Source organism: Polypterus senegalus, chromosome 2 (assembly GCF_016835505.1).
Source record: "Polypterus senegalus isolate Bchr_013 chromosome 2, ASM1683550v1, whole genome shotgun sequence".
Taxonomy (NCBI): Eukaryota; Metazoa; Chordata; class Cladistia; order Polypteriformes; family Polypteridae; genus Polypterus; species Polypterus senegalus.
Window position 1 is genome coordinate 286,552,545 of NC_053155.1, and position 20,000 is coordinate 286,572,544.

The 20,000-nt window shown below is 37.5% G+C and overlaps 2 protein-coding genes across 2 annotated transcripts; both read right to left on the reverse strand.

Moving 5' to 3' along the window:
• Positions 1-2,301: 2,301 nt before the first annotated feature.
• Positions 2,302-3,231, reverse strand: LOC120524614 (olfactory receptor 1M1-like). The gene has a single exon (XM_039746445.1). The coding sequence runs from the start codon at positions 3,229-3,231 to the stop codon at positions 2,302-2,304; it is 930 nt and encodes a 309-aa protein (XP_039602379.1).
• A 10,253-nt stretch (positions 3,232-13,484) lies between these two features.
• LOC120524615 (olfactory receptor 1M1-like) lies at positions 13,485-14,450 on the reverse strand. The gene has a single exon (XM_039746446.1). The coding sequence runs from the start codon at positions 14,448-14,450 to the stop codon at positions 13,485-13,487; it is 966 nt and encodes a 321-aa protein (XP_039602380.1).
• Between the last annotated feature and the right edge of the window lie 5,550 nt (positions 14,451-20,000).

Genomic DNA, 20,000 nt, shown 5'->3' on the forward strand with positions numbered 1-20,000 from the left:
CACCAGATAGCCAAGGACTTCACAAGTTAATGTTTATTGGGATAGATAGACACTGTTATATATATTGAAAATACTGCCTGCAGTATGGAAAATCCCTGTGAAGGAAAGTAAATGCTTTGTGACAGATAGGGGGCACTGTTGTCCCCTTGAACCCTCTGATCAGACGCCAGACACCAGATAAGTGGAGCTTATCATGTTATTTATCTGGACTTTCAGAAAGCATTTGATAAGGTGCCACATGAGAGGTTGGGCATCAAATTAAAAGAAGTGGGAGTTAAGGGAGATGTTTTTAGATGGGTGCAGAATTGACTCAGACACAGGAAGCAGAGGGTGATGGTGCGAGGGACCTCATCAGAACTGGCCGATGTTAAGAGTGGTGTTCCACAGGGGTCAGTGCTAGGGGCGCTGCTTTTTTTAATATATACTGTATAAATGATTTAGATAGGAATATAAGTAACAAGCTGGTTAAATTTGCAGATTATACCAAGATAGGTGGATTAGCAGATAATTTGGAATCCGTTATATCATTACAGAAGGACTTGGATAGCATACAGAATTGGGCAGATTTGTGGCAGATGAAATTTAATGTCAGTAAATGTAAAGTATTACACATAGGAAGTAAAAATGTTAGGTTTGAATACATAATGGGCAGTCGTAAAATCGAGAGTACACCTTATGAGAAGGATTTAGGAGTCATAGTGGACTTTAATCTATTGACTTCCCGACAGTGTTCAGAAGCCATTAAGAAGGCTAACAGAATGTTAGGTTATATAGCACGATCTGTGGAGTACAAGTCCAAGGAGGTTATGCTCAACCTTTATAATGCACTGGTGAGGCCTCATCTTGAGTACTGTGTCCAGTTTTGGTCTCCAGGCTACAAAAAGGACATAGCAGCACTAGAAAAGTTCCAGAGAAGAGCGACTAGACTGATTCCAGGGCTACAGGGGTTGAATTATGAGGAAAGATTAAAAGAACTGAGCCTATACAGTTTAAGAAAAGAAGATTAAGAAGTGACACGATTGAAGTGTTTAAAATGATGAAGGGAATTAGTACAGTGGATCGAGACTTATTTTAAAATGAGTTCATCAAGAACACGGGGACACAGTTGGAAACTTGTTAAGAGTAAATTTCCCACAAACATTAGGAAGTTTTTCTTTACACAAAGAACAATAGACACTTGGAATAAGCTACCAAATAGTGTGGTAGACAGTAAGACGTTAGGGACTTTCAAAACTTGACTTGATGTTTTCTTGGAAGAAATAAATGGACAAGACTGGTGAGCTTTGTTGGGCTGAATGGCCTGTTCCCGTCTAGAGTGTTCTAATATTCTAATAAAAGTCCAATAATAATTTTTATTCGGAACAAAATGTGCACAAAGCACCCTCCACTCCACTATAATGTTAAACACAATCAATGCCATAAACAATAATCAATCCTCCACTCCCAGACGCGTTGTCCCTCTACCACTCGACTCAGTTCAACCCTGGGATCTCCTACAGTCCTTTTTATAGTCCTTGACCCGGAAGTGTTTGTCTCTTTGTCCATGTGACTGGTAACACTTCCGGGTCAGATAAAAACTCCTTTTCTTCAACCCGGAAGTACGTTGTTTCTTCTGTCCCCATGACTGTGACGCACTTCCGAGTTGTAATGAAAACAATCCTTGAGTCTCCCTGCAGCGTCCTCTGGTGGCCCCCAGAGTATCCAGCAGGGTTGTGAAGGAAAATTCTAATGTCCATGATTCCCTGCTGGCATTCGGGGCACCTCCATGCTGCAGGGAGGGCTCCATCTGGCGGCTTGGGGGTGTTGGCCGGGATGACTGGCCAGCCATATACTGTACCACAGCTTACAAAAGTGATTGAATTAAAGGCCACCATACTTTTGCTTTTTAAGTTCCACCTTTTAACTCTGGACCCAGTTCATATGTGAAATTCTGGAAAGCAAATGCACCTGGTTGTACTGAAAAACAGTTTTGCCATCAAACAGCTGAGATCTTAGTTTAAAAATATCTGATAGCATGATAACATATCAAGAAAATAATAGTTTTTAATTCTGTAGTTTCTTCTAAAACAGAGGAGCATTACTACTGTATTAACAAGTTTATGCTTAATTTATCTCAGTCATTGTACAAAAGAAAAAAAGCAATGATAAAAAAACACTGACGCTCAAAAAGCAAACATAAACATGACTAAGTTTAATTCATAATGCAATTCACATACAAAATAAAATATATTTACCACATGAATTAACAACACAGTTACTGGGAGGGAAACGTTATATTTATCTCATTACTTTGTCTTCTTTTTAATCGTTTTTTATTGCATCCATCATCTCATCAGTTTTTAATGTATAAATTATGGGATTTATCATGGGTGTAATTGCCACAGAAAAGGAACTATTCAGAATTCTTAAATTGGCGTGAAAACTAACAAAATTTGATGCAACGTATGTAATTGCTAATGGAAGATAACCAATTGCCACCAATATGAGGTGTGATATACATGTTTTAAATGTTTTTTTTCTTCCTTTTGCTGAAGAGATTTTTAATATTGCAAATCCAATAGCTATGTATGAAAAAAGAATAAATATCAGTGGTAAAAAAAGCAACAGTGTTATATTAATAAAAGCCATTATGAGATTTGGGTAAAAATCATTACACGCTAATCTGTACACAGGTCCATGATCACAAAATAAACTGTTTATCACTGTTGACTGGCAAAAGCTGAGTCTTGTAATTAGAAGTATCATTACAGTCAAAACTGCTGCACAAAACACCCAAATGGTCACAATAATTGCTTTCATTCTGCTGTAAGTGTTAATACTGTGATATTGAAGAGGGAAGCATATGGCAACAAGATGGTCATAAGCTAATATTACAAGGGACACTGACTGTATTGCACTAAAGAAATGAACAAAAAACATATTAGCTAAACATGCCCCATACGTAATAAAATTAGAATTAAAAAGAAATATATCTATTACTTTAGGAATAACAGCCGTAGGTAAACATAAGTCTGCTAAAGCAAGATGACTAACAGCAATGTATTTCGGACTATGAAGATGTTCCTCAATATATATTAATACAATTACAAATAAATTAAAAAACATTGTAAGAATGTATGAAATAAATAGAGAGATATAAAAATATTTAGCAAAGGGCATTTCATATAAACCACTTATGTAAAACACTTCTGGATGAACAAAAGTATTATTTCTGGAGTTTTCTGTAAACATTGGAAACTTCTTGGCTTGTGTCTTCTGTTTTCTACAAAAAACTGCATAGAAGAATATGATTAGATATTTGTTGATAACCTAACACCATTGTCTGGAAATCTATATACGTAGCTTTTCTTAAATAACCACAGTTTTATGTCAGAAATGTGCAGCAATATTTTATATCACCTGTTATGTAATACAAAGAGAGCATCATGTTAATCTGAATTTTGAAACATTATAAGGCTTTTTCAAGTTTTTACTTCTTGCTTTGACATTAATGTTTAGAAAATCATAACCATTAATAATCATCCAGTATCTTGTAATAATTACATTTTCCTTGAATACTAATATAAAAGGAAAAGACTGTCATGAAGATAGAAGTTGATATTCCAGCTAGCAGAAGATTGATTTAGATAACTGCATTTATATATAGAAAGAAAACAAATAACAATGTATGCAAGTTTAAAGTAAGTGTGCAAAAGTATTTAATTACTTTTTTCTTCACTTTAACTTGATAAGTGGTATGATAAATATTGATGCTTTAATATTAAAACATGCAGGTACATATAAACATAGTATCACTGTAGTTTTTAAAAAACATTTGCTATGTTCCACTAGACAAAACATTATGCACTTTGTAAATATTTATGGTAATTAATATTTTTGTTCCCTCCTTTTTTCCTTATAATTTAAACATTCGAAAAAATTAAAATCTGCAACATGTGAAAATAAAGAATTGCATACATTGTTTTTTAAATTAAGAAATTTCTTAACTAACTAGTAATATTCCTTTTAAAATACTTCTAAAACTTATTTAAGATGCAGTATAATTCAAGTGTGCTACATTACACAAATATTCATCAAATGCTTACCGTTTTATTTTTTACAAATCTTTTTCCGTCTTCTATACACCTTTGAGCTTCAAGGAACTGTTTTATAGTGGGATGGTGACATTTGTAATCAGATGCTAATTATATTCATAAAAGTAGTAAATATGAACTTTTGTTAATTCACCTTAGAGACTTCTAATTACCTTTCAAAAACCAGAACAATGGATATATTTAATCAAACAAGGTCTTCAAATATCTAGCTCATTTGCCTATTTAAAGGAAAATATAAAACTTAGATGTTGGTTAATGGGACTAGTGTTTATTTTTATCATCTAAACTAATATTATTTGTTAATTAGAACATGTGTTAATATGAAGATATACAGTAATTTAAAACTCTTAGAAAGAATAACTAGAAAATATCACACTACTTGCTATAAATAGATATAACAACATACCTGGTTGTGTGCTCAAAGAATGTGCCAGTCAACTGGCTGGTGTCCTCACAGACATCTTCAACACATCTCTGAGCCAGTCATCAGTCCCAGCATGCTTCAAGTCGACCACCATCATACCAGTGCCGAAGAAGTCATCAGTGACATGCCTGAATGACTACCGACCTGTTGCACTCACAGCAATCATAATGAAGTGCTTCGAAAGGTTAGTCATGTCACACATAAAGACTAATCTCCCTGCCTCCTTTGACCCTCTTCAGTTTGCATACCGCTCAAAAAGGTCAACAGAGGATGCCATATGCTCTGCCCTTCACCTTTCCCTGACACATCTGGATAAAAAAGACACATATGTCAGGATGCTATTCATAGACTTTAGCTCTGCCTTCAACACAATTATCCCTCCAAAGCTGGTTGTAAAACTGAGCAGGTTGGGCCTGAACACCACACTCTGCAATTGGATCCTGGACTTCTTGACAGAGAGGCCCCAGTCAGTTTGGATGGGCTACAACACGTCCAGCATCATCACACTGAGCACTGGAGCACCGCAGGGCTGTGTGCTTAGTCATATGCTGTTTTTACCTGCTGACTCACGACTGCACCGCCACACACAACACCAATCACATCATCAAGTTTGCGGATGATACGACGATGCTGGGACTGATAAACAGGGATGATGAAAGAGCATACAGAGATGAGGTGGAACGTCTGGCTGCATGGTGTGAAGACAACAATCTATCTCTCAATGTCAACAAGACAAAAGAGATAATCGTGGACTTCAGAAAATCACGTCCTGCCCACATCCCAGTCAGCATCAACGGTTTAGATGTGGAGATTGTTAGGAGTACCAAGTTCCTCGGTGTGCACATAACTGAGGAACTTACGTGGACACATAACACCTCATCTCTAATCAAGAAAGCCCAGCAGAGACTACACTTCCTGAGGCGGCTGAAGCAAACACTTCTTCCCCCTTCCATCCTTGCCATGTTCTACAGAGGCACTATTGAGAGTGTTCTGACTAGCTGCTTCACTGTCTGGTATGGCAACTGCAACATATCCGACCGTAAGCACCTACAAAGGATAGTGAAGACAGCAGAGAACATTATTGGGGTGCCTCTCCCTTCACTACAGGACATATTTTACAAATGCAGTGTCTGCAAGGCCTGCAGCATTGTTCAGGACCCCTTACACCCCTCACATGGACTTTTCACACTTCTGCCATCCAATAGAAGATATTGCAGCATCAAAGCCAAATCTGCCAGGCTGCAGGAGAGTTTTTTCCCCCAAACTGTCAGACTCCTTAACACCAGGCTGCCCCCTGGGACCTTCCACACAGCCTCAACCACCTCTAAAAATAGAACTTTTATACATGAAAACCACTGTCCTGCAAAGATGAGTGTGCATGTAGAAAATAACTGAAAATCTCACACTGACCTTTAAGGATTGTGTCACTCTTTATCCTTCTGCTGTGAAACATTCTGACCTGTCATTGCTTACACACATCTTAAACAACTATTATCATACACTGATAATTTCTGTATTATCTATATCTATTATTTATTATTTATTTATTATATTACATATCTTACACATCAATATTGCTGCTACTTCTTTGCCCTATCTTTGCACAATGTCTTGTCTTGTTTGTGTTTTAATCTTTAATTTTTAAATTTTAATTCTATTTTTAATTTATTATTTGCACGTCATGTTGTTACACTGTGAACCCTGAGCTTCGCAATTTCGTCTATCTGTTGTCACACACGTGCGCATGGGAGGCAGCTAAAGGGCTTGAGTGACGGCAGTTCTGAGACAGGCCGGGCTGTGGCAGAGTGCACTGACTCTTTTTCTCACTTCCCTGTAGACCATCCCTGGGAGACTCCACCTGGCTCTCGTGACATCACTTCCGGGACCGAACCAATGGAGACAGAACTAACTGGCGCCGGCCCCCCTGATGTCACGTCCGGGCCTGATCCAATGAGTGGCGAACACGTGCCCGATTCCCATGACCTCACTTCCTGTCTTCCCCTTTAAAAGCCTGCCCTTTTTCCCCCTTACCCTCAGTCTTGTTTTGGACTTGATTGTATGCACATCAGTGCTGTTGTTATGATAAAAAACGACTTTGCAGCCAGGATACCAAAATATACGGGTGGCTGCCCCAAAACTTCTTTGAGTATGTCTCAGCTTTGTGACACTGTATACTTGTATATGTTTGAGTTGACAATAAAGTTCACTTTGACTTGATATGACAAGCCACATGCAGTACCCTACTCCTGTATGTAACTACAAAGCAGTACCGGGGTGACACTCATGGTGAAACTTTACCTATACAGAGAAACAGTTGGCAATGAAACTACAAAAAACTTGCAATGAGTTGGATAAAAATATTACACCCTTCATGAAATATCTAAATCATTGCAAATGAAAATAAGACCTGAGAAGATGCATTTAAAAGAAGGTTGATGCTGCAACTTTTACCTGTAATTTTCAAAAAACATTTAATCATGAATATATTTAGGAGCAGACCGTTGAGAATTGTAGGAAAGTATGTGACAATTATTCAGTTTTTAGAGTGTATTATTTGGAATACTGGTTAATTTGCTACATCTTATGTCAGACACTTAAAATTTATTCCAAAAACATGAAAATGCAGCTGTTTTTTTGATGGCTTTGTGACACTGTACCATTAAGATTTTACAAGTTTGTCATTTTGTGAGAATTGTCTGGAGCGCCACAATATAATCCAATCACAATCCATTAGTAACAATATTGTTGCTAACAATAATATTGTTATTTTTTATTTTTTTTAATGTGCAATACATATAGTCTTAAACCTCTTTGCCATTAATCTTAAATGTGCTAGGAGATTTTCATAAAATCTCTTAATTTAAAATTAATTTGAATAAGCATAGCTATTGGGCTGCGGTGGGCTGGCGCCCTGCCCGGGGTTTGTTTCCTGCCTTGCACCCTGTGTTGGCTGGGATTGGCTTCAGCAGACCTCGTGACCCTGTAGTTAGGATATAGCGGGTTGGATAATTGATGGATGGATAGCTATTGGATAGCTATTCATTCATAATATCAAAGTAGTGTAAGTATTTGGCGATAACCATTGGAAATGATTATAAAAATATTTTTTAATGCAATTTTCAAAGCATTATGGATAAAATCAAACAAGATATTAATAGATGTTTACATCCTCCATCTTACCTGAGCAGGGAGGATTAATACTGTCAAAACAAACAAAAGCAAACAAGCTACTACTGTATATCTATTCCAGACTATCCCTATATACATAAAGAGAGAAGTCAAGCATCTTGTCTGAGTTCCATTGAAAGAATGCCTATTGTAATCTCTTTAGTTAGCCAGTAAAAGGTGTCATTTTGCTTGACTTCTCACTACATCCATAATGTTTAACATGGTACAACACCCTAGTCCTATATACATAAACAAATTACTGAGAAATTGGACTCAATTATAACATCATTCATTTGGTATTCGATACATCCATGCATTCAAATGGCGGTTATACAGAAATCTAAAGCAGAAGGTGGCATGACATAACTTTCAGTTTTGCTATTGGGCAGGAATAAGATCCTGTAAATCTGCAAAAATTAATAAAATCACATCGCCCTGGCTTGCAATGGAAAACAAATCCTGTTCTAAATCTCCCTTGTATGTCCTGCTTTGAGCTCCATCAATAACTTCAAAGTATAGAAGCTCTTATCTGTTGCTCCTATACATGATGTTCACCTTTTCCCACCTTTTTAGACCTACTCACCGCTATGGAAAACGCCATGGATTAAGACACTTAGAGATTGCTATATATATAGACAATGCATTCACTTCTTATGAACAAATACATACCAAATTTATATGCAAATTAGAATTTTTTTTAAAAGAAATGCCACACACAAATTAATCCCAGAAGCCATACTAGTTAGTCTTGATGAAGCATAACTCCGTGGGTAAGCAATGTTATATACTATCTCAAAATGCATATGTAATTGTTTTACAAATATTTTTTAACTATAAACTCATTAGTGTTATTTTAAAATAAGTTTGGTGGGTCTGTGATTGAGCTCTGTCTTACGCTGTTAATCATTTTATAATATTTAAAAAATATGATACAATGATTCATAAAAAAATAATAATTATTTATTTTATTTATAGGTGCCTTTCAAGGATACAGGGACACCTTACAGAACACAATAATAACAACTGTCACAATATAAAATTAATAGAATATTACAGTACAATAAAACCAAAAAAATACAATAATAAAACTGAATTAAAATTTTTCAGCTAAAATTATCAGACAGAATAAGACGGCTTAAAAATATGTGTTTTAAAATGAGATTTAAAGGTGGGAAGAAGATCAATATTATGAATATCTCATGGGAGAGAATTCCAGAGGTGCGGGCTGCTCGAATGAAAGCTCTAAACCTCATGGTAGTCACGCAAGCAGGAGGGTAATAAAATTGACAGAGGAAGAAAATGTAAGGATACGAGAAGGAATGGAGAAGTGAAGAAGATGTAAGATGTAAATAATAAGTAGAATCTTAAAATCAATTTGATATTTAGTAGGGATCCAGTGAAGCTGATGAAGGAAAGGAGTAATGTATTCTAAGGAAAGGGCAATAGTAATAATACAAGCTGCAGCTGAACCAACTGAAGTTTGTAAAGGAGTTTGTGAGGAAGACCAGAAAGGATAGAATTACAATAATCAATTTGTGATGTAACCAGAGCATGAACAAGAATAGCAGTGCTATTATTATACAGACCAAGTAATATTACTAATCTGCGCCTCAAATTTTAAGGTACTATCAAAAATATCTGGTACAAATTTAACATCTTAAAGAAACATCCTCTAACAGGACAATTCAGTAACCAGGCGGAAGAAAAGCTGTTCATTGTATCTTTAATTACTCCTCAGCAAAATGCCTTAGAGGGAGCATTCTTCAAAAACAGTCCATTAGAGCATGGTCAGAATGGTTGGAGAAAAAAAAATAGAGGTTCATTTTATAAACTACTAAATTTACATACAGTGTCAATCAATGCATACATTTTACTCTGGTTGGTTCATTGGTTTGCAATCAAATGATTTATATAAAATAAAAGTCTGTTATATTATATTCTGGTTCTTCTTATACCTTTGAGTTGCACCAACACCCTTGACATTTTTGTGCATGTAACAATTGTCCATTCTCATTTATAGGACATCTGCTGATTTCTTAGTCATCCTTCAGTACATTTTGTATATTACATCAACCTTTCTTCTGGTACAGTACATTATTTAATTCAAATCAAATCAAAATTTACTTCATCCATCCATCGTCCAACTCGCTATATCCTAACTACAGGGTCACGGAGGTCTGCTGGAGGCAATCCCAGCCAACACAGGGCACAAGGCAGGAAACAAACCCCAGGCAGGACGCACACACACGGGAAATTAAGAATCGCCAATGCTCCTAACCAGCATGTCTTTGGACTGTGGAAGGAAACTGGAGTACCCGGAGGAAACCCACACAGACACAGGGAGAACATGCAAACTCCCCACAGGGAGGACCCAGGAAGCGAACCCGGGTCTCCTAACTGCGAGGCAGCAGCGCTACACACTGCGCCACCTACTGTGCCACCATGCCCAAAATTTATTTATAAAGCAAAATTTTAAAATACTATAAGTGTAAACCAATGTGCTGTACAATAAAATCAAAAAATATAAATAATAAATCAGTAAAGAAACAAATAAATACATACAATGCTAAAACAAATAAGTTAAAAGAACCGATCAGAAGATAAACAATTTACAGAAAAACAATGGATATATGACTATCTCAGTATTTTCCTAAACCAATTCTTATATTTCAGTGTACACTTTGTTGTTCACTTGGCCTTTATCTGGTTTCCTGAACAGGCTTCTGACATTTACTAAGTCTTTATGCTGTTTCTTTAAGATGAATGCTATCTTATTATAATTCTTGCAGCTATGTTTTCAGGTAAAATGAGAAGTAAACACTGCTCCTTCTACTTTGTACGAAATGATGAACTAATTATTCTACAATCTATATCTTAATAAATTACTATGTTTACTGCAATATTTTTAATTTGGAGAAAGCAGATTTTAGCAAGAGAAGAAAGGTATGATTAAAGAGTTTTGCCTTGTATCAAGTGTATCAAGTGTAAACCCTAAATTTCATGTATACTCAGCCAAATAAAGGTTCAATCCCTTTGAATTGATTTACTGTTTTCAGATTTACTAATCACTAACAGTAGTACAAAAATGTAATTTTTACATCTAACTAAATGTCTACATATTAAATTATAATGATTGCATTGGAATAAAGGTATTGCAGATTAAAAGTTTCAAACTAGTGTGTTATTACTTTATTTGATTTTGTCTGCAGTCTAACTAAAAGATCAGGGAGCATGGGTTGGAAAGGTAATTAGAAAAAATGTTAAGTGTTCACTTCAGATATATGCTGTATAGAAAATATTAAAAGAAGTGCACAGTATTGATCGTCCTCTAGGAATGTGAAAGTCTGATTAGTTTACATGAAAAATGAATCAAAAAATAGGAAGCTTTACAAAAAGTATGTTATCACAGTCTACATTTGAAATTTTAATTTAAACTTTCTAAAATAAGTTTAAATTATATTACCTGTTACCTGTTTTTACAGTGAATAATGATTACAAAACAGTTTACAAAACAGTTGCATGTACAGTAAAATGCATAACCAATGGCTCCTTTACAAAAAATATATATTTGTTTTAATTAATACAATCCAGGAAAACGTTTCCTTTCTAAAAAATCAGGACTGGTCTCCCCTAGACTCAAATAAGGGGATGGATATTTGAGGAGTAAACTGAAAGACAATGATTATATTTTTATAGTTTGTACATTAAAGTACCATGAACAACAAAGCAAATCAAATGAACAATATACTGAACAATTATTATAAAAGTAAAGTTGAATAAATCGAACTTTGCAGATGCATGAATAACAGGTAAAGTATCACTTCCAATTAACAGAAATAGCTTTAAAGTTTAAAGAAATCTACATTTTGTATCTAATACTTGTATGCAAAATCTGTTTGACCTAAGTGAAAGAGTACTCAAGTTATTGCGTTTACACACACACACAGACAGAGAGATGCACAAACATACTTCCAAAAATGGTATTTTCAGACTCAGGTAGTTCTAAAACATCGAGATTCATCAAAATCTCGACATCGAATTTTTGGACAATTACAATACTTTCCCTATACTTCGTATACAAGAAAGCAAAAAAGGATAATCAAAAATCACAATAATTAACCTGAATGTAATTGTTTGTCTTTGTGTATTGTTTTGTACTTCTACAGTGGTGTGAAAGACTATTTGCCCCCTTCCTGATTTCTTATTCTTTTGCATGTTTGTCACACAAAATGTTTCTGATCATCAAACACATTTAATCATTAGTCAAATATAACACAAGTAAACACAAAATGCAGTTTTTAAATGATGGTTTTTATTATTTAGGGAGAAAAAATCCAAACCTACATGGCCCTGTGTGAAAAAGTAATTGCCCCCTTGTTAAAAATAACCTAACTGTGGTGTATCACACCTGAGTTCAATTTCCGTAGCCACCCCCGGGCCTGATTACTGCCACACTTGTTTCAATCAAGAAATCACTTAAATAGGAGCTGCCTGACACAGAGAAGTAGACCAAAAGCACCTCAAAAGCTAGACATCATGTCAAGATCCAAAGAAATTCAGGAACAAATGAGAACAGAAGTAATTGAGATCTATCAATCTGGTAAAGGTTATAAAGCCATTTCTAAAGCTTTGGGACTCCAACAAACCACAGTGAGAGCCATTATCCAGAAATGGCAAAAACATGGAACAGTGGTGAACCTTCCCAGGAGTGGCCGGCCGACCAAAATTACCCCAAGAGCGCAGAGACGACTCATCCGAGAGGTCACAAAAGACCCCAGGACAACGTCTAAAGAACTGCAGGCCTCACTTGCCTCAATTAAGGTCAGTGTTCACGACTCCACCATAAGAAAGAGACTGGGCAAAATGGCCTGCATGGCAGATTTCAAGACGCAAACCACTGTTAAGCAAAAAGAACATTAGGGCTCGTCTCAATTTTGCTAAGAAACATCTCAATGATTGCCAAGACTTTTGGGAAAATACCTTGTGGACTGATGAGACAAAAGTTGAACTTTTTGGAAGGCAAATGTCCCGTTACATCTGGCGTAAAAGGAACACAGCATTTCAGAAAAAGAACATCATACCAACAGTAAAATATGGTGGTGGTAGTGTGATGGTCTGGGGTTGTTTTGCTGCTTCAGGACCTGGAAGGCTTGCTGTGATAGATGGAACCATGAATTCTACTGTCTACCAAAAATCCTGAAGGAGAATGTCCGGCCATCTGTTCGTCAACTCAAGCTGAAGAGATCTTGGGTGCTGCAACAGGACAATGACCCAAAACACACCAGCAAATCCACCTCTGAATGGCTGAAGAAAAACAAAATGAAGACTTTGGAGTGGCCTAGTCAAAGTCCTGACCTGAATCCAATTGAGATGGTATAGCATGACCTTAAAAAGGTGGTTCATGCTAGAAAACCCTCAAATAAAGCTGAATTACAACAATTCTGCAAAGATGAGTGGGCCAAAATTCCTCCAGACTCATTGCAAGTTATCGCAAATGCTTGATTGCAGTTATTGCTGCTAAGGGTGGCCCAACCAGTTATTAGGTTCAGGGGGCAATTACTTTTTCACACAGGGCCATGTAGGTTTGGATTTTTTTCTCCTAAATAATAAAAACCATCATTTAAAAACTGCATTTTGTGTTTACTTGTGTTATATTTGACTAATGGTTAAATGTGTTTGATGATCAGAAACATTTTGTGTGACAAACATGCTATAAAATAAGAAATCAGGAAGGGGGCAAATTGTTTTTCACACCACTGTAAATAGAATAATAGAACTGTTTGACCAAAACATATTCATTACTTTTTTTGATTTCTTTTCCTTTTATAATACTTTTTGATAGAATCCATCATCTCTTCTGTTTTAAGTGTATAGACTATGGGGTTGAGCATTGGAGGAATTGTTACAGCCATTGAGTTACTTAAAATCCTTGCATTGGGATGAATGTTTGCAAACTGTGAAGCAACATATGTAATTGCCACTGGAAGATAAAACATTGCCACCAGAATGATGTGGGATGTACATGTTTTCAGTGCTTTTTGTCTTCCATCTGCTGTTGCAATTTTTTGCAGTGCAAGCCCAATCGCTACATATGAAATCAGGATGAATGTCAGGGGTGCAAAGAGCAACAAAGCAATGCAAACAAAGCCAATTATTAAATTAAGATGAAAATCATTGCAGGCTAATTTGTAGACAGGTCCATGATCACAAAAGTAACTGTTTATCACTACTGACTGGCAGAAACTGAGTCTTCTAATTAAAAGAACCATTGTAGACAGTAGAAGTGCACAAAGCATCCAAGCTGAAAATATAATTATGACCATCCTGCTGTTTGTATTAATACTGTGATATTGTAATGGGTAACATATGGCAATGAGCCGGTCATATGCTAGGATTGCTAGAGAAAGAGATTGAATTACATTGAAGAAATGAACAAAAAACATATTAACTAAACAAGCACTATATGTAATTAAATTAGACTTAAACAGAAATATTTCTATCATTTTAGGAATTAAAGCTGTAGATGTACATAAATCAGCACAGGTTAAGTGACTGACAGCAATATATTTTGGATTATGAAGATTTTGATCAAAATATATCAATAAAATCACAAATACATTAGCAAATATTGTAAAAATATAAACAATGAACAAAAAAATATAAAAATAGTTAGCAAATAGCAAATCATTTAAACCACTTATGTAAAACATTTCTGGGTGAATTAAAGTTTCATTCATTGAATTTGTCACACTGTGGGAACTCATGGGAAAAGAATTGTTGACTTTCTTCTTCAGTTTTCTATAAAATGTTCTAGAAAAAAAGAGAATTAGACATTTTATATTAATTGATATCTGCAACAAAAACAAGTATTGTTTCTTCAAGCAACAGTAGTAAACTTTATAAAATGTATGAAAATGATTATAGTTTATCTTTGCTGTGGTAATAAATTCATGTAGATTTATATTTTCAAACATTTCAAACAGTTTTTAATATTTTATGTAACATCTAACTTTCTTGAAGAAAGTTAAGGTTCAGAAATCTGGTTGAATGTGAATTGTAAAGGAAAAAGCTTACAAGAAAGGTAATTATGTTTAAATGTATTTGGAGATGCTAAACAACTGCCTATAATGCTACTGACATGCTATTGTTTAACTTATTTTAAAACAGTACTTAATAATGTGTCAATATTAAAAGTGCATGTACTAGAATAATCTGCTTTTAATAAAGACAGTTTGTTTAGTTTACAGTAATAAATATATAAAATACATTATAGTGCACATATGTAGTGTAGTTAATATATTTTGTTAAATTTATAATTTAAAGTTTCCTAAAACATTGACAATTGGCACATTTCTGCTTAACATTAATCTAATATAACAAAACTCACATGTTAGAAAGTACTTAAAGCTCCTTAAAATAAAATGCATAGCTCGAAATATTAGTAACTTAGAATTTGCATTGTTAAATACATCTTATCTTGCTTGTTGTACAGGAAAATGCAGCTGTTCCTTCTACGTTGCAATTTAGCTTTATTTAAAAAAATCAAATACAAGTAAAGTTTGTAATATCAGATGCCACCAACCTGCATTAAGTGTTTTATTGGTAGTTTCTATGCCTTCTGAAGTGGTGCATTTTTTTGAAGGAGAATTTTATAGGGGAGGGTAACATTTCTAATGAGATGCACATTTCTATTCATAAGCCTACTTAATTCATTAGCTAAGAAACGGCCACATGTTTGTAAAAACAGCCGAATGAATGCTTTTATCACTTTTACTGTAAGTTATTTATGGAAGCATGATGCAATTTAATGAATTACTTCAACATGTGTTTGTTATAAGAATAATTACATATGTATAAGTGCATAAATACTATTTATGTAATAAAAAATAAAAGAGAGATCAAACATGAATTTGGCCGAGACATGACAAAAAAATTTAAAAGAGGAAATGATATAATGTTTTAAATAAGTACTTTGAACAAGCCATATAACGACCTGTAGAAGGTTTAACATCATTGTGCAGTCCGGTTCTGTGGATTTACAGTACTAATATAGACATGGCAGAAAATGATACAACTGCAGGAGAAAAGACACATGAAACAAAGCAAAAGTCACTCAAAGGACCCTGTGGGGTACAGCCCGGACACAGACAGGCAGACATGATGTTTTGCACCCCCACATGTTTATTTACAATATGTAAAATATTATAAAGTGCACAAACCCAGTGCCACAGCACCAGTCACACCTTAAGTCCTGGCCTTTCACAATGCCTTTACTTTTCTCTGGTCCGCCTCCACTCCTTCTTCTTCTGAGCTCTGTCCTCTTCCACCCGACTCCAGCCCTGAATGAAGGGAGGCAGCCCCTTTTATGCAAGCCCGGATGGGCTCCAGGTGCTTCCCGACACTCCTCTGCGGACACTCCCTTGTGCCCCCAGTTTTCTTCCCCCCAGCACTTCCTGGTGTAGTGGAAATGCTGAGGTCCAGGGCTCTCCAGACATTGGGGCACCCCCTGGTGGTGGCCACGGGCCCCAACAGGGTTGAGCTTCAAAGCCCTCAAAGCAACCAGGGAGGTTGATCCCTCATGGTCTGGAGGAGGCGCAAGCCCTCCTCCGGTCCTCCTGGGCATCCTTGGCTGGGTACCACCCCCAGCTGCGTGCCACAGTACCACGCCACAACTGAGTCTCCTAGGGGCGAGTGGCCCGTCCCGCGAGGGCAGGTCTTTCACAGTGGGAAGCCGACATACTCCACTCTAGGGCCCGGTCCTGCAAATATAAATCAGAACAAGGGAAGGAGACGTTGCCCTGACACCGCCACTCGCCGTCTCCTTGTTTTGTACGTGGGCAACGCTCCCCCCTCTGACCGGTACCTCGGCATTTGCCACCTCGGCCCCCCCTTTTGAGACCTCCGTGCCCCCCGTGTTGGGACATCGGACGGGACCGCACACACCACTGTCACCTCAGCCGGCTGTGGGGTTTCCTTCTGCCTCCGCAGAGGGCGGCCCTTCTCTGGACGTGTGCACCCAGCATCATGTCCCTTCCTATTCCTCCCTTTACTCTGGGACACCATGACGGTCTGACTCTCCTTATGGCATAAAAAGAGACTCCATCCCGTCTGTGTCCCGGTCGAATGACGCAAGGCCACCACGGGCTCAGGGCGTAGGGCGCTAGGGTCCGGGGCACTCATCAGCCCCTGTCCTGCCAGCCTTCTTGATCCTTCCCCCCTCACCATGCGCACAGCACTCAGTGCCGCGTCCACTGTCGGAGATCCCCTTACTTGGTTCTGTATACACAGTTCACGGGCCTTTTCGGTGGGACCTCTCTTATTCTTTATGGGGACGGTTTCACTTACCTTCCCTGCCGCGTCCATCCGGCTGAAGACTCCAGCCTCGCACCAATCTGCCCACTGTCGCAGCGTCATCACAGGCACGACCACCGTCACCTCCAGCTCCTTCAGTCCTTTACGGAGGACGCGTATAACCTGTAATAGCGACTCTGTGGGTGGAGGCACTCCTCCAGCTCACGTAGAACCGCTGGCAAGCAGAAAGGGTCAGGCGACGGTTGCCTTTCCTGGCAGCCAGGCACATCCGTTGACAGCCCTCTGAGGTGCCTTTTCTCCAGCACAATCGGGTCCTTCCTCGGCATGAGACGGACATCCCTTGGTCCCGCCTACATCCAATCATCGGCAGGCACACAAGACACACCGTCCAATCCCTTGCCTGTCATGGGGAGGGACTTTCGGTCTGTGGCCATTTTAGCTCTTTTCCTCCTGGTGCTGGCTCTTTCAGTTGCAGCGTCTCCTTCTCGGCAGCTCCCTCAGCTGCTGCCTCTGTGCCGATGAACGCCCTCTTATTGGCATGCCGTTGTCACTGACGCAGATCCAGGCAGCCCCTGCCTGTAAAACAAAACGTAAGTCCGACCCCGCAGTGCTGACTGGCGTTGGGCAAGGCACTCACCTCCTGGGTCCCATCTCTTCAAGGCGCCTGCCGAGGCGCGGCCTTTCCTCGCTGTGATGCCATCCCGGACGTCTTCAGTTACAGTGCGCCTGCTGGAGCCTGCTGCAGTCCAGCAATGTCCGTTGTTATTTACCAGGAGAATATGGCCCTTTTGTGGACCGGTGGTGGTCCGTGGGGTTATTCGCTCTCACGGGGTTGTGTGTGTGCCGCTCCCGCGGTGCATGTGTGGGCTTACCTGCTGTTCTGGACTGCCCACAAAATTATTTTTTTGGGGTCTCTGCCTTGAACCAGGCAGAGAGTCCCATCTGGGATGCCATTGTGGTGTACAGCCCAGACACAGACAGGTAGTCATGATGTTTTGCACCACCACACATTTATTTACAATATGTACAATATTATAAAGTGCACGAACACAGTGCCACAGCACCAATCACCCCTTAAGTCCTGGCCTTTAACAATGCCTTTACTTTTCTCTGGTCTGCCTCCACTCCTCTCCTCCGAGCTCTGTCCTCTTCCACCCGACTCCAGCCCTGAATGAAGGGAGGTGGCCCCTTTTATGCAAACCCGGATTGCCTAAAACATATCAGTTACATATTACCTTTTTGCCACAAAGTAGCATAAGCCTTTTAAAAATGCTTAATTGATATTTATCAACTGTAATATCAAAACAAAAGTTGAATTCCTGCAGACTGACGTTGCACTCATTAGTTTGTTACAGCCATTGCATTGCACAAACAAACAAAAAAGGCAGGTGAAGTTGACCAGATATAAAGTTTTGGGCATTCTTCTACTTTAACTCCTAAACGTTACTTATTATATTCATAATTTGTGACTATGAGCGGACATCCATGCTTGAACAGATATATTAGGCAATTATTTTCTCCAAACTTAAAAAATAGTTAAATAGTTAATTCTTATATTCAAGAGTATTAGTTAAGTGAAATCTAAATAAATGTGCATGTAACAAGCATCTAATCAGCCAAGCTTTCAAATTTTTAGTAACTTTTCTACTGTGCAATCTGTTGCATGTAATATAGCAATTTGAATGGTTCGTTGATTACCAAGAAACATCGTTGTACTTTAGCAACTCCAAAGTCTGAAATGTACATGTCAAAAAGGTGTCAAAACCAATTGATGGCATTGGGTGTGGTTTCTTTTTTCTTGTATTAACTTTGAGAAAGTTCAGTGTTCTCAGAAGCCAGTTATTGACCAGGTTAATAAAATGTTTACACACACACGCAAACACATATATTACCAAGGATTTCTGCATAATGCAAATCATCTAAAACACTAATTACCTATGTGTTTAACACTTCAAAGACTCAGTAGGGTGTATATTTAGTTGCAGTGTAATAGTAAACTCAATGATCTTTTTCACTTTCAGAAACAAATTGGGCTTCATTTCTACCTACACTGGAATGGACCTGCACTGTGATATAAATGAACATTTAAAATACAAATGGCTTAAATGCTTAGAAAAATATATATTTAAAAGAACAGTTATTTACCAACTGAAAAACTGAACTGTGTTTGGATAAGGAGAGGATGGGATGGTGAAGTGGCAGTTACACATTTCTTCTCCACTTTTTTTAAAAATATTTTTCATTTCATAGTTGGAGAAAAATAACAGCAAAAAATCAAAAGCTTTTAAACAGAGACGGCACAAAATGCAACCCAGAGACAGACAACCTGTATGATCTTCATTTTTTCTGGACTGATAGGCAATTTAAACTTTTGCCGGCATGCTTGTGCTTTTAAAATTTTTTGGATGCAGATTCAGAATAAAGGGCCTCGATGTGAATAGTGAACATTTAATGCAAATAACAGAATAACTTACAAATAGTGAAGGATTGGTGTATAGTTAAGTAGTAAAAGCCCACAATGCAAAGTAAAAGTTGTTATATCAGAAAGTATTATATTTATTAAGAGCAAAAATATTGGCAAATTTGCCTTTACCAATGGTGGGAAAGAGAGTTTTCTATCAGTATCTCAGGCAAAGAAAGGAATTTGATAATTCTTTATTCTTCTTCAATTTGAGCAAAACATACTGTAATCCAACAGCCCACTGAACACATCTTTTCAAATTACAACTATCTGAAACGCATCAGTGTTTGGACCCTAATTGTGAAAGATGCCAGGCAGCTGGATTCGCTTAGGGATGTGTTATGGTACTATTAAAAATTAAATGTCTTTTGAGAAAGATTTTTTGCATAGATCAGATAGTGTAGCATTTACTATCATTGCAGATCCTCTTAGAGCAGTCTTTTGAGTTATTCCAGGCAAGTTTAGAGTATCTGATAAAAAAAAAAAAATTTCACCATTGTTTTTTACACTATTTTGTTAGCACATCGATTAGTTCTCCTCA